General features: G+C 44.0%; 2 protein-coding genes across 2 annotated transcripts in view; one reads left to right on the top strand and one right to left on the bottom strand.

The window, feature by feature from the left end:
- Positions 1–1,334: 1,334 nt before the first annotated feature.
- Positions 1,335–15,747, top strand: part of LOC124138466 (5-hydroxytryptamine receptor 4-like) — a 72,364-nt gene continuing 57,951 nt past the window's right edge. Inside the window, exon 1 of the mRNA XM_046505105.2 lies at positions 1,335–1,478. The gene's annotated coding sequence lies outside the window, so the exon portion shown is untranslated. The remainder of the gene's footprint in view (positions 1,479–15,747) is intronic.
- LOC125374213 (uncharacterized protein YBL113C-like) lies at positions 12,102–13,325 on the bottom strand. The gene is made up of 2 exons (XM_048385132.1): positions 12,344–13,325; positions 12,102–12,229 (listed from the first exon to the last, which is right to left on the bottom strand). Exons 1-2 carry the CDS (start codon positions 13,323–13,325, stop codon positions 12,102–12,104), a joined length of 1,110 nt encoding a protein of 369 aa, XP_048241089.1.

The raw sequence follows: 15,747 nt of genomic DNA, 5'->3' as shown, positions 1-15,747 counted from the left end.
ACACCGGCAGTGTTAAAGTGCGGGAGTTACGCCAGTCGTAAGTCTATGTTAAGTATGTTATCAGATATGCGAGTGACACCGGCAGTGTTAAAGTGCGGGAGTTACGCCAGGCGTAAGTCTATGTTAAGTATGTTATCAGATATGCCAGTGACACCGGCAGTGTTAAAGTGCGGGAGTTACGCCAGCCGTAAGTCTATGTTAAGTATGCAATCAGATATCCCAGTGACACCGGCAGTGTTAAAGTGCGGGAGTTACGCCAGTCGTAAGTCTATGTTAAGTATGTTATCAGATATGCCAGTGACACCGGCAGTGTTAAAGTGTGTGAGTTACGCCAGCCGTAAGTCTATGTTAAGTATGCAATCAGATATCCCAGTGACACCGGCAGTGTTAAAGTGCGGGAGTTACGCCAGTCGTAAGTCTATGTTAAGTATGTTATCAGATATGCGAGTGACACCGGCAGTGTTAAAGTGTGTGAGTTACGCCAGCCGTAAGTCTATGTTAAGTATGCAATCAGATATGCCAGTGACACCGGCAGTGTTAAAGTGCGGGAGTTACGCCAGTCGTAAGTCTATGTTAAGTATGCAATCAGATATCCCAGTGACACCGGCAGTGTTAAAGTGCGAGAGTTACGCCAGTCGTAAGTCTATGTTAAGTATGCAATCAGATATCCCAGTGACACCGGCAGTGTTAAAGTGCGGGAGTTACGCCAGCCGTAAGTCTATGTTAAGTATGCAATCAGATATCCCAGTGACACCGGCAGTGTTAAAGTGCGGGAGTTACGCCAGTCGTAAGTCTATGTTAAGTATGTTATCAGATATGCGAGTGACACCGGCAGTGTTAAAGTGCGGGAGTTACGCCAGTCGTAAGTCTATGTTAAGTATGTTATCAGATATGCCAGTGACACCGGCAGTGTTAAAGTGCGGGAGTTACGCCAGTCGTAAGTCTATGTTAAGTGTGTAATCAGATACCCCAGTCATACCGGCTATGTTGAAGTGTTGGAGTTACGCCAGTCGCAACACTTTACAGGAACCAGATTCGGCTAGAATCATTCACGGGGAGTTTCTAATCAAAGAAATCTACGAATATACTATGTCAAACTATCAAAGTTACAGATATTTCGTTTACAACAACAAAATAAGTGGAAAAGAAAAACAACCTCATAGAAATAACAGACGTTAACTAGTCGGATTCTGCAACAATTCAGCACTAGCTCGCTTCAATACTTCCCGAACCCACCGGTTCAAGTACAGCGCTATCACATACCATTCCTCTGATTCCAGAAGCTATTGTGCTATAGCGCTTCTGGTTTTTCTCGTTAGATCTGCTACCATTGATTGCCGAGCACACACTAGCATAGAAACAGCCCCGACTGCCACTCGTCGTGTATGTATGTCACCGTTAAGAAGCAATGTAGGGATAGTACGTTGTAGAATTCTTCGAGTGGAGAAGTTATCCAGGACCCTAGTATGATCGTTAAGGTAAGATTGGTTTTAATTCATGTTGATTAGTTCAATTGTTGACGTATATATCATAGGGCATGTATCCAATGAACATTTGGTGGAATGAAGGCTTGTACACTGTATCGGAAGTATTGGTAAGGAAGGGGTATAGCTTTGTTAACAGAACAAACTGATTTCATCCAGTGATGCAATATTTGGTGTTTATATCATGTTATAGCATCATGCTTCATGTTTATATAATGTTACAACATGCTATATGTATGTTCGGGAATATGATATTTCATTTATTGATTAATAGTGAAAACGAGATGAAATAGGGTTTAATGTCGCGTTCACAATATTGTACTTATATAGCGGCGTGCATGCGCGTGTGTGGCTGCTTTTACTGGTCCAGACTGATGCCGGTTTTATTGTGCTAGCCCACTGAGATTCCATGCGGCAGTTTAACATGGATATCCCACTCAGACTCCGGGCCGACTTGTCCTTGTTTTATCCTCTAAAAGCGTGCCAGGCAGGGTAACAATAAGGACCACCCGTTAACGTCTTTTGGTATGTCACGGCCAGAGGATCGAACCACCGACGACCCGCTCTCAAGGAACATGTTCTATCCACTACACCGGTCGGTCGATTCACAATGAAACCCGGACAAAACACAAAAGCGGCTGATATAAATTGATAACTATAGTAACCATATTTCATTTATGACAATCAAAACCTGTTCTGAATAGCACATGTGAGCATTTATCAGTACAACTCGCTTGTGGGTAGATATTCGCAATGGCTTGAATAAGAGGGTAGTATACAGCGCTACTGTTGGTATTTCGCTTTATAACAAACATTCTTCGTCCACCATACGACGAGCGTGTTTGATTGTATTAATTTGCGTCCTCAGCCAATGCCCCAAGGACGGCATCCCACGAGCGTAGTAGGGGTTGACGGTGCTTCATATTCATTGTACAGCTCTTTTCTACATGGCCTATCATCCAGCATCCTTTAGCATTGGTGGCCGGCTTAGAACAGGTCCCCTTTGTTTGCCACACGAGGTGACCAATAGAATCGGGTGGTCAGGCTCAGCGACTTGGTTGGAAGCTTGTCATCTGCACTTCCTGCGTCGTTATTCACAATGTCTATCACAGGACTGTCTGGTCCAGACTCGATTATGTACCATCCACTGTATTACAGCGTGCGGCGTAAAACAACAAGCATACAAACAAACCAAAAAAAACAAAAAAACAAAGGAACATTGCTGGAATAAAATTCCATGTGTACAACGATATACCAATTTATCAGAGAGTTAAAATCGCATAAACAATATTGTAACCCTCCGCAGCGGAGGTGCTTAGTTCGTGTACGTGCACAGGCAAAATAGAGAGGGATTATGGCAGAAGTAGTTCCCTCTGCAGACATCTGTCACCAGGGTTAATCTATGTATCTCATCGCGAGACTGTCTTCCTCTGATAGTATTTGCCGCTATTGCTGTACAGAGTGTAACCTCGTAAATCTGGACACTGTGTAAAGGATATGTATTGTGAAGGTTACAATCAACGTAATACCGCGACCTTGTAATTGTCAAAGGATACCATGAGCGTATCCTGTGCTATCGGTGGCCCCCGTCACACACATGCGAAGGCAAGTCAAGTATTACCAGATGCACCGCAAGCATCTATGAAGAGTTACGTCCCTTAGAGGTACCAGGATCGTATGATTATGGATTTAAATTCTAAATTCGCGCTGATTATAATTCTTGGATTTTCAGTGTGGGTTTCATCAAAGTTGCAAACGTCAAGACCTGCATCTTGCTGAACAGCAACGTCTTTATAAACATACCTGTATTACTGTTCCAAGCGGCGTAAACACTCACTCCTGAATTCTTGTTCATGTTCAATGCCTGGCGGTCAATGTTCAGGAACTGATGGATCTGAAAATCATTTTGTAGAAAGGCAATGAGGGTACGGATGAACACATGTTACAGCATGAATACTGCCGGTGAATGTATTGTGCCTCAGTCCTATCCGTGTTAGGAATTGAGTATGATTTTCGAATGAAGATTTTTACGTTCGGGATTAAGACTTTTACCGGTTATTACCAAACACTGACATAATTGCCCCTGACGTATTATGGAACGTTTGTTATGTAACACCGCAAATAGCAATATTCCAACTATTTGACGGCGGTTTGTAAATAATCTAGTCTGAACCAGATAATCCAGTGATTGATATCATGAACATCGATCTATGCAATTGGGATACAATGACATGCATCAACCAAGTCAGCAACCCTGACCACCCGAACCCGTTAGTCGCATCTTACGACAAGCAGGGGTTGCTGAAGATCACTTCTAACCCGGATCTTCACGGATAATATCTGTGTTATACAGATGGGGTAGCCTAGTGGTTGAATCGTTCGCTCGTCACACCGAAATCCCGGGTTCGATTCCACACATGGATACAATGTGCGAACCCGATTTCTGATGTACCTGGCAGTTATGTTATTGGAATATTTCTTAAAGCGCTCATATCGCTGTCCAAACACTCCTCATGTTTCCAAGACGCCCCCAAGACGCTTCCAAGACGTTTAACAAATGGTGATGCCACGGCTTAAGTTCGCTTAAAGTCGGCTTAAGCTACAAGCCAGGTTTGGGGATCTCAATGTAGATCGTCGTGTGAAGAATCATGTCCATACAACCATTTGTAGGCAATTTATTCTCCTGGCAATGCATATTAAATGATAATTGATCTATAGATGTTTCATCGGCAGACTATAATTGTGGTTTGGGTTGAGTTGTTAGAGGCACAAGACGGTAGACATTTTTGCAAAGTGTGAGTTTAATTGACATGTGTGTTAATTGTAAGAACGCCAGTAGATATTTATGGCAATGTCTGTGGTTTGACCAGTTTATCGTAAGCATGCGGCGATATTAATGGCAATGATTGTGAGTTTAATTGACTCGTGAGTTGATTGCAAGCACACGTCAGTAGATATTTATGGCAATGACAGTGGTGTGACGAGTTTATCGTAAGCATGCAGCGATATTAATAGCAATGTGTGGGTTTGATTGACCCGTGAGTTGATTGTAAGCACACGTCAGTAGATATTTATGGCAATGACGGTGACATGACTTTAGTTCACTGCAAGCATGCGGCGATATGTGCAGCAATGGTTGAGGTAGACGATAAGTAGATTGTTGGCGTGTACTGTACACACTTCAACACGTGACCCTCTGAAGTGCATCTCCCCCTTTGTCTCCTGTTGAAGCCTGTGGAGGTTTAGCAAGTCTGTTCCTTGGTGTCTTATTCTGCCCAAATGAACTTCAAATATCATGAGCGGACATGTATCTGGACCGTGGGGAGTTCTTTTCTCGGCCGACCCCGCGGGTTCATTCTGTGATGTAATCTGCGTGTCAACCGTCTGCGGAGATAGTTTTTGGCAGCCTATCAATCAAGTCCTAGATATCGTAATGTCTCGTTCTGACAGCTGACGGTGTAAAACGCATGGTTATGACATCATATCGGGCAGATAGTATTCAGATAACTTTTGTGTTTTTATTGAAACAGTCCATGTTCAGGGTGGTGCACGGGTAATATCTGTGTTATATAGGATAGATGGGCTAGTCTAGTGGTTAAAGCGTTCGCTCCTCACACTTAAGGCCCGGGTTCGATTCCCACATGGGTATAATACGTGAAGCCTATTTCTGGTGCCCCCGCAGTGATATTCATGAATATTGCTAAATGCGGCGTAAAACACACCCAAGTTGTCAGATTTGAAGAGGAGGGTTGTGAGTGAGTGAGTGAGTATTGTTTTACGCCGCTTTTTGCAATATTCCAGCAATATCACGGCGGGGGACACCAGAAATGGGCTTCACACATTGTACCCATGTCGGGAATCGAACCCGGGTCTTCGGCGTGACGAGCGATCGCTTTAACCACAAGGCCACCCGACCGCCCCTGGAGGGTTGTGGTGTGGGTGAGATGCCTGAGTTAGATTGGGACTGTTGCTCCCCTGGACAGTACTTCAGTAATATCACGACGTGTCAGCTTAATGTGGGTGGAAAGCCCGAAGTCATGTAGGTATTACTTCTAAGCCCACGAGCACGGGTATGGTGTTTATTGACCAACGATCATTATCCGGATGAAGTTGGGATTCGAACTCATCACAAGCACCTTAGACCACTGGACCGCGATTACTGTCAATCAAAAAACAATTAAATAAATTATCACTGTCGAAGCCCTATATGTTGAACCCCTTTATATCCCTACATTTTTTCATCCCGATTGTCGGAACCCTAGGAATCCCTCGTAAACTCGTTTGGTTCAGAGCTCTTTGTTCAGGGATGCGATTAGTACGTGCGTATTCTGAACTTCATTGTAGAAGGTAAAAGGTGACAGCTGAATTTGATAACTTGATTAAAATGTGTTTCTTCATCAAAATGAAAACAACTTTCAAAGCGAACGACAGTTAGACCTTAGAAGATGATGTATAATTTATCAAAACACGTGTTCATTCCGTGGTTAATGACAAAAAACGGCATTAAACATGTATGACTGACAATAGTGAGTGCAGAACGAAGTTCGTGGTTCGGATACGTTTTCCGATATTTGAGTGTTGTATTTATATTTCATTCAGATTTTCATGGAAATACAAGTATGTGAAAGTACACGGGTTGGTGCTGATTTCCCAACGAATCAGTGATTCCAACCCCAAATCATAAGATCCTGGTGCCCCTAGGGGACCCAACTCTGCACAATGAAGTGCGATGACAATTGGGCCTCCCCTTCAACCAGGAACAAGAGGATATTAAGAGTACGGATGTATTACACCAGTCAGAAACGATACCCAGGATCACTATCTAAATCGTCAGGGTTAACATATTGTCGGTGTAACGAATCATGACAGCTTCTCACTGCCACGGCAATACATAATAACTTTCCCGAGAACGTCGGGACTAGTTTTTTTCTCTGTACGTGTGTTCATTTCGAAATTGTACCAGTGAAAGGGTATAGTGTGGATGAAATGTACATGAAGTGCTTAAATATAACTTTCAATTAGGATTTGAAGTCTTTTAGTTTTAGTGTGGAGGTGTGGGTCAAAACTGCGTTGACGTTTATACATGGTTTATACAGCCCAGCACGAGTAGGGCCAATGGTTGTAATCAGGGCTATTCTAGGATTGGAATCAGCGGATCCGATGCTTGGCTAAGGGACGTAACTATGCACATCAGTTGGCAGCGCCTTTGACTGCTGATCACCTCTCGCCCGCCTGCGATACCCTGTGCATCAAAATCAGGTGTGTGTCACGTAGATACAGGTATCAAATTGCAAGTCATATATCAAAACAGATTTCAAATTGCGAGGTCGTATATCGATACAGGTATCAAAACGTGAGGTCGTTAATCGAAACAGGTATCAAATTGCAAGGTCGTATATCGATACAGGTATCAAATCGTGAGGTCGTTAATCGAAACAGGTATCAAATTGTGAGGTCGTATATCGATACAGGTATCAAATTGTGAGGTCGTTAATCGAAACAGGTATCGAATTGTGAGGTCATTTATCGAAACAGGTATCAAATTATGAGATCGTTAATCGAAACAGGTATCAAATTGTGAGGTCGTATATCGTTACAGGTATCAAATTGTGAGGTCGTATATCGGTACAGGTATCAAATCGTGACGTATCGATACATGTCTATTTTGTGACAAGTGAGAATAAGGTACATGAAACCCTTTTTTCAGACGGCATGCAGGAAAGGTCGGTTGTAAGTTGAAAGGACTCTTGTCTCACAAGTATATTTGGGTTGGATCTCTTCATGTTTAAGATCGTGTACCTTATCGCAGACTGGTGTAATCTAACCAACGTGTAATGTCAGCGCATATATCGCCCCTCATGGAGATCCGCAATGGATCTGGTCTCCAGCAACCCATGTTTGTCGTAACGGGATCGGATGGTTGGGCCCGGTGTCTTGGTTTGATGCATGTCATCGCATCCCAATTGCGTGTAGATCGATGCTCATGTCTATCACTGGATTGTCTGGTCCAGACTTGTTTTTTGCATTCTTCCGTCAACATAAGCAACTTCGTCGTGATGCTTAGATTCTATTTAATATGTATTCTACGGGAGAATCCTGGGATATTGCGGCGTTAAACAACAAACAAACAAACAACCTATATAGCCGTATAACTTTGTGGGGATTGCTACCCAAACTAGGTCCCCAGTAAATGGCTCGTCGAAAAAGCTGACGAAGATGTGGATCCAATGTGACGGGTCTGTCACACCGGCGTGGGCCGTTCCTCAGCTACTGGTTTGCCTGTTCCAAACTTCGTTAGGTACAGACGACCGTGATATTGCTGCAATATTGATTTCTGCGGCGTTAAGCAACATTCACACACTAATCCTGGCAAACATGTTGAAGCCGTCGACATGGTGTATCGTCACATTCCCTAACATCTTTAGTTCTTCGCGGATTCGTAAACACTATGTTTATCCACCTCCCGTGAATATACATGGCCGCTTTTAAAAGAAAATGCAGTGCAGGCTCTATTTTGAACCAACGAATCAAAGCACGGCTTAGTCACAGCGAGAAGAAAATTTGCGTTAGCTTGGACCAATGTGCACTTGGATTGCATCACACACGCGGCAATATTTCCCGTAAAACATGTGCCACCGCGTCATCTGCTCTTCACATTGCTTCAGTGTTAGACAACAGAAGGGTTCGCACAACATTCCTTGGGTTCCTTTGATTTCCATGTATTTTACACGGCAACATTCACGGTTGTGTGTCGCTTGTGTGTATTAACGGTTGTGTGTCGGTTGTATGTCGGTTGTGTGTCGGTTGTATGTCGCTTGTGTGTATTCACGGTTGTGTGTCGCTTTTGTGTATTCACGGTTGTGTGTCGGTTGTGTGTTTTCACGGTTGTATGTCGGTTGTGTGTATTCACGATTGTATGTATTCAAGGTTGTATGTCGGTTGTGTTTTTTCATGGTTGTATGTCGGATGTTTGTATTCACGGTTGTATGTCGGTTGTGTGTATTCACGTATTGTATGTCGGTTGTGTGTTTTCACGGTTGTATGTCGGTTGTGTGTATTCACGGTTGTATGTATTCAAGGTTGTATGTCGGTTGTGTTTTTTCATGGTTGTATGTCGGATGTTTGTATTCACGGTTGTATGTCGGTTGTGTGTATTCACGGTTGTATGTCGGTTGTGTGTATTCACGGTTGTGTGTCGGTTGTACGTATTTACAGTGGTTTGTCGGTTGTGTGTATTCACGGCTAATGGATGAAAGAAGTGGATTCACATACATTGACAACGCAGCCCTTAGTTTTACGATTACATTATTCTATGACCAATGTTGGGAGGACATTGCCTTAAAAGTTGTAACAACACTTTGTTATCAGATTTACATATATAAACGTTCAGCAACACGCCATCCGTCGATGTTTGGCTGAAGATGTATAATTGTACGTATTACACATGCAGACTGGTCAAAATCAAAGTGAAGACGAAATACATATTGTACATATGATCTATTCAGTTTAGTCCATATTAATGTTTACCAGACATCAAACTATCGTGACAGTTGAGACGAGGCCTGAACATGGTTGTTGTTTAACACCGCAATGTGCAATGTTCCAGCCATCTGACGGCGGTCTGTAAATGTGGAGCAGACAATCCAGTGATTAACATGGTTGATCTTCGCAGTTGGGATACGATGACATGCATCAACCTAGTCAGCGAGTCTGACCACCCGATCCCGTTAGTCGCCTCTTACAACAAGCAAAACATGCCGGGGATCTGTTCGAACTGGAAACTAACGGCTTTTAGTTTGGCGTTTGTACGACGAAGTCAGTGTCACAATTAAGTATTTCAAGTCAACCCGTTGATCGGGATTAGGCCTGGACCAGGTAAACCAATGATTGATATTGTGATAAACGCTGTGGAGAAAATAGTACTTTGAATATCATGAGAATTTTTGCATACATTTACTTCGAATATCATAGACACTTCAGCATATATTGACGATTCATATTTTGAACAATGTTGAGTATATCGACTCTGAATGTCAGGAACACTGTTGAGTATATTGACTCTGAATGTCAGGAACAATGTTGAGTATATTGACTCTGAATGTCAGGAACACTGTTGAGTATATTGACTCTGAATGTCAGGAACAATGTTGAGTATATTGACTCTGAATGTCAGGAACAATGTTGAGTATATTGACTCTGAATGTCAGGAACACTGTTGCATGTGTGTGTGTGTGCTTGTACTAGTCCCGACTAATGCCGATTTTATCGTGCTAGCCCACTGAGATACCATGCCGTAGTTTCACATGGATACCCCACTCAGACACAGTAAACTGACTCCGAGCCGACCAGTCTTTATTTTAGCCCCTTCATGTCGCACGCCAAGCAGGGTATCAACAAGTACCATCTTTTATCGTCTTTTGGGGATCGAACCCCGACCTTCCGCTCTCTGGTCGGACGTTCTACCACCAGACCACGGAGGCGGTCAGGAACAATAAATGTTGCATATATTGACTTTGACTATCATGAATAATGATGCATCCATGGTGTCCGAATCCGAATATCATGAACTATTTTGAATATATTGTCTCCGAATACCAGGAACTATGTTGTATTTATTGACTCCGACTATCAGGAACAAGATTGAATATGTTGACTCCGAATATCAGGAACAAGACTGAATATGTTGACTCCGAATATCAGGAACAATGTTGCATATACGGTCGCGCACACATACACCTCAAGAGACCGCATCCACATCCTCACATTGCTCACCCCACCATAACAGGGAAATAGGGGAGGTGAGAAGAAATTGGGTTTAACGTCGCGTCCAAGATTATTGCACTTATATAGCGACGTGCATGTACGTGTGTGTGTTTGTGTGGCTGCTTGTACTAGTCCGGACTGATGCCGATTTATAGTGCTAGCTCACTGACATACCATGCCGTAGTTTAACATGAATACCCCACTCAGACACAGTATACTGACTCCGAGCCGACCAGTCCTTGTTTTAGCCCCTTAATGCCGAGCGCCAGACAGGGGAACGACAAGTACCATCTTTTAACATCTTTTTGTATGACGCGGCCGGAGAGCGAAGGCCGGACCTTCCGCTCTCCGGGCGGACGCTCTACCACTAGACCACGGGGGCGGTTAACAGGGAAATAATTTAAAACATGACTTAAACCTGTTTCAACGCCCTTCGGTGAACTCACCATCACGTGTCATATCCGCGTTGCAGTTTTCACCTTTCACCAGTCACCATCTTGAACAGGAACATTTGGGAAGTCTCATTATTGACTCTTCGTGATAACATGTCTGATATTACACCAAAGGTTAAAGTGTGGGAGATCTTTCCGATGCCAAGTTATTATCACCTTGACACTTCAGAGACTTCCAGCCATATCCTGTAGCAGGCCACGACCCGACGGTCTGGAATGCTCGCACGATATACCCAGTGGAGGTGTTGTTAGAGCAGAGCTGGAAACCTCGAGGAATTCATATGATGATTCGGTTTCTGTTTGTCAGTATGAACGTATATTAACCTGATTATAACGCCTTTGAGTGACGTAACACGTTACTTCATCGTGGTCTTCAGGAGCGTTATGCGCGTTCGCATGGGATGGTAATGGGGGCTTTCGGTGCATGGTGTCAGAGAGGAAGGTGCGGGGGATTTATTTCACCATCTGACACGTTGAACTACCGTATTTCGTCTATCAAAGGAAGTTTGATTCCTTTTGTATCTTAAACCGGAAGTGAGGAGATGGGATTTTAGTTAGTAAACTTGATTCAATTCAATTGTAATGGGCACAAGTGGCCCAATTTTCGTGCCAGAAACCTGTTACCGTGGGTTCGGATCCCGGCTCTCCCCGATACGTCTAAGACGTGCATTACTTCGACTTTCCTCCAACCTGAAGCTGACTGGTTGTGACATAATTGCAAAACTGTTCAAGGCGGCATTAAACCAAAATTACTCACTCAAATGTAATGGGAACCATCGTTCGCCGAAGCTGACCGAGACCATATTAGTGGAAATACGGTATCTTTGAACGGTCATCAAATAATCCTTACACCTTGATGTCCTAACATATGTCCCTTTCAAGCTCACATGGAAACCATTCATGACTTGGTAATGATAACGAACTCAGCTACCTTAGATCAAAAGATTGGGTGAATTATTTCACTATTTCTCACTTCAGAATTACCAATAGTCCTTGGTTACGTAATGGTCAATACTTGACGGACTTCCCCCTCGCAGGGGGGATCATACGGTCAACGTGTGGAGAGAGATCGACCCAAATTATGTTGAGCGAAAGGGCATGACCTAAATTAGACTGCAATAGTGAGTGAGTGAGTTAAGATTTAACGTCACATTGGCAGTATTTCAGCCATATCGTGACGATAGACTGCAATAGAGTGTTAATGCATTAGTGACACACAAGTGTTGTGGTTGTGTTGAATGTGTTGGTCGTGTTGATTGTGGTGATAGTGCTGGTTGTTGGTTGTGTTAATTGTGTTAGTTGTTTTGTTGTGTTGGTTAAACTGATTGTGTTGGTCGTGTTGGTTGTACTGATTGTGTTGATTGTGTTTGTAGTGTTTGTCGTGTTGGTTGTACCGATTGTGTTATTCGTGTTGATTGTGCTGGTAGTGCTGGTTGTTGGTTGTGTTAATTGTGTTGGTTATTTTGGTCGTGTTGGTTGAACTGATTGTGTTGGTCGTGTTGGTTGTACTGATTATGTTGGTCGTGTATTTTGTACTGAGTGTGTTTGTTGTTTTGGTCGTGTTGGTTGAACTGATTGTGTTGGTCGTGTATTTTGTACTGATTGTGTTGATTGTGTTGGTAGTGTTGATTGTGTTGGTTGTACTGATTGTGTTGATGGTGTTGGTAGGGTTGGTAATTTTGGTTGTTCTGATTGTGTTGATTGTATTGTTCTCGTTGGTCGTGTTGGTTGTACTGATTATGTTGATTGTGTTGGTCGTGTTGATTGTGTTGGTTGTAATGATTGTGTTGATTGTGTTGGTCGTGTTGGTTGTGTTGGTTGTAATGCTTGTGTTGATTGTGTTGGTCGCGTTGGTAATTTTAGTGGTACTAATTGTGTTGATTATGTTGGTTGTGTTGGTTGTACTGATTGTTTTAATGGTATTGATCGCGTTGGTCGTGTTGATTGTGTTGGTTGTGCTGATTGTGTTGATTGTGTTGGTCGCGTTGGTAATTTTGGTTGTTCTGATTGTGTTGATTGTATTGTTCTCGTTGGTCGTGTTGGTTGTACTGATTATGTTGATTGTGTTGGTCGTGTTGATTGTGTTGGTTGTAATGATTGTGTTGATTGTGTTGGTTGTAATGCTTGTGTTGATTGTGTTGGTCGCGTTGGTAATTTTAGTTGTACTAATTGTGTTGATTATGTTGGTTGTGTTGGTTGTACTGATTGTGTTGATTATGTTAGTTGTACTGATTTTACTCATTGGTTTGGTTGTGTTGGTCGTGTTGGTCGTGTTAGTTGTACTGATTGTGTTGGTTGTACTGGTTTTGTTTATTTGTCTGGTTGTGTTGGTCGTGTTGGTTGTACTGATTATGTTGGTCGTGTTGGTTGTACTGATTGTGTCGGTTGTACTGATTGTGTTGGTCGTGTTGATTGTGTTGGTCGTGTTGGTTGTACTGATTATGTTGGTCGTTTTGGTTGTACTGATTGTGTCGGTTGTACTGATTGTGTTGGTTGTACTCATTGTGTTGGTCGTGTTGATTGTGTTGGTTGTACTGATTGTTTTGATTGTGTTGATAGCGTCGATGGTGTCGATTATGTTGATAATGTTGGTTGTGTTACTTGTTTTAGGCTGTTGTGGAAACATCATCACAACGCGGATTCGTTTAAATTTTGTGTGCAACATATGGACCAGCATGATTGATCTTGTATTCTAGATTTATCTTTTTCATGTGTTCACTTAAAAATGAACGTGGGGAATTACATAAACATGTTTTTCTTCGTGGGACAACTCGGTCTATGCAAGTATAATAACGCCACGGTCGTCTGGTTCTATTTGTCTTCAAACATTTATCAGTTCTGTCTGTCAATTTCAAATGATTATTCGATCGAATGTTACAACACGCGATGTTGATGCAGTCGCCAGGCACACGGCCTCTTTAGGGGTCTAACGTTACTTGGGTGGAGGACGCTGTGATTACTCCGCTCTACTCGCTCTGGGAGGCAAACCGATCTGACTACTACAGTCCCCGGGACACGGGTGATGGGCGAGTGGGGGTGACTAGATTGGTGGCTGGTGGGTGAGTGAGGGTGAGTAGAAGGGTGGCTGGTGGGTGAGTGAGGGTGAGTCGATGGGTGGCTGGTGGGTGATTGAGGGTGACTAGATTGGTGGCTGTTGGGTAAGTGAGGGTGAGTAGGAGGATGGCTGGTGGGTGAGTGAGGGTGAGTTGATGGGAGGCTGTTGGGTGAGTAGAAGGGTGGCTGGTGGGTGAGTGAGGGTGAGTAGAAGGGTGGCTGGTGGGTGATTGAGGGTGAGCAGATGGGAGGCTGGTGGGTGATTGAGGGTGAGTAGAAGGGTGGCGGGTGGGTGAGTGAGGGTGAGTTGATGGGAGGCTGGTGGGGGAGTAGAAGGGTGGCGGGTGGGTGATTGAGGGTGAGTGGAAGGGAGGCGGGTGGGTGAGTGAGGGTGAGTTGATGGGAGGCTGGTGGGTGATTGAGGGTGAGTAGAAGGGTGGCGGGTGGGTGAGTGAGGGTGAGTTGATGGGAGGCTGGTGGGTGATTGAGGGTGAGTAGAAGGGTGGCGGGTGGGTGATTGAGGGTGAGTGGAAGGGTGGCTGGTGGGTGATTGAGGGTGAGTAGATGGGAGGCTGGTGGGTGATTGAGGGTGAGTAGAAGGGTGGCTGGTGGGTGAGTGAGGGTGAGCAGATGGGAGGCTGGTGGGTGAATGAGGGTGAGTGGATGGGTGGCTGGTGGATGAATGAGGGTGAGCAGATGGGAGGCTGGTGGGTGATTGAGGGTGAGTGGAAGCGTGGCTGGTGGGTGAGTGAGGGTGAGCAGATGGGAGGCTGGTGGGTGATTGAGGGTGAGTAGAAGGGTGGCTGGTGGGTGAGTGAGGGTGAGCAGATGGGAGGCTGGTGGGTGATTGAGGGTGAGTAGAAGGGTGGCTGGTGGGTGAGTGAGGGTGAGCAGATGGGAGGCTGGTGGGTGATTGAGGGTGAGTGGAAGGGTGGCTGGTGGGTGAGTGAGGGTGAGCAGATGGGAGGCTGGTGGGTGATTGAGGGTGAGTAGAAGGGTGGCGGGTGGGTGAGTGAGGGTGAGTTGATGGGAGGCTGGTGGGGGAGTAGAAGGGTGGCGGGTGGGTGATTGAGGGTGAGTGGAAGGGTGGCGGGTGGGTGAGTGAGGGTGAGTTGATGGGAGGCTGGTGGGTGAATTAGTAGTACGAAGAGTGAAATTCCCCAAATGGGTACAATGTGTGAAGCCATGACTAGTGTTCCCCGCCTTGATATTACTGGAATACCCACTCTTTTCACTCCATATTTTACGTCACAGCGTTAAAGGATATCAGTGGTTCAGCATAAGCCCCGGATTTGATTCCCTATATAATTACACCATGTGAACATCCTTGTGTCTGATGTTGTAATATTGCTAACAACTGAAACCTTCCCCACGCGTTATGGATGGGAAACAAAATGATTTATTAAATAGATTATATTGGTTTTAAGTGTAATCACTCAATCAAACTGTTTGAAAAGCTGCCGTCACGCTTCTTTGCATGGAACGAAATGTATTCATGTATAATTCAGATATCATGTACTTATTCTCTTTGTGTTTTCATGCGAAATATTTATTTGCAAATTGTTTATTAATTAATACTTTTAGTCTGAAAAGATGATTACTGGGGCGAGCAAATCAATGCACGGCACATGGGAGAAGATAGTCCGTCACGACTCGTCCCTCCAACTACCGCAGTTGATGCATTAATAATATATACCATAGCATATTCCTATTGTGGGCTACACGTGGGGATCACGCATTGTCTATTGTTGATTAAATTTAAAACGTTATTGCCAGTTAAAAATCGGTCTCGAATATCTACCGAAACATGTGATGAAACATGTATGAAAAGGTCATTGAAAATCAAATTATTAACGCACCATTGCAATTTAAGGCAGGATGTATCACGGCATAAAGAACGAGCTTCGCAACGTGCACAGTCTGGGGAATCGAACCTGTCGCGTCACGGTCTTTGTGTTTACTTGTACAATCGCCTAACTGTCGCGACCTGTTCG

This window comes from Haliotis rufescens, unplaced genomic scaffold (genome assembly GCF_023055435.1).
Source record: "Haliotis rufescens isolate VD_foot unplaced genomic scaffold, xgHalRufe1.0.p SCAF_54, whole genome shotgun sequence".
Classification (NCBI taxonomy): Eukaryota; Metazoa; Mollusca; class Gastropoda; order Lepetellida; family Haliotidae; genus Haliotis; species Haliotis rufescens.
This window is presented reverse-complemented; position numbering and strand designations above follow the sequence as displayed.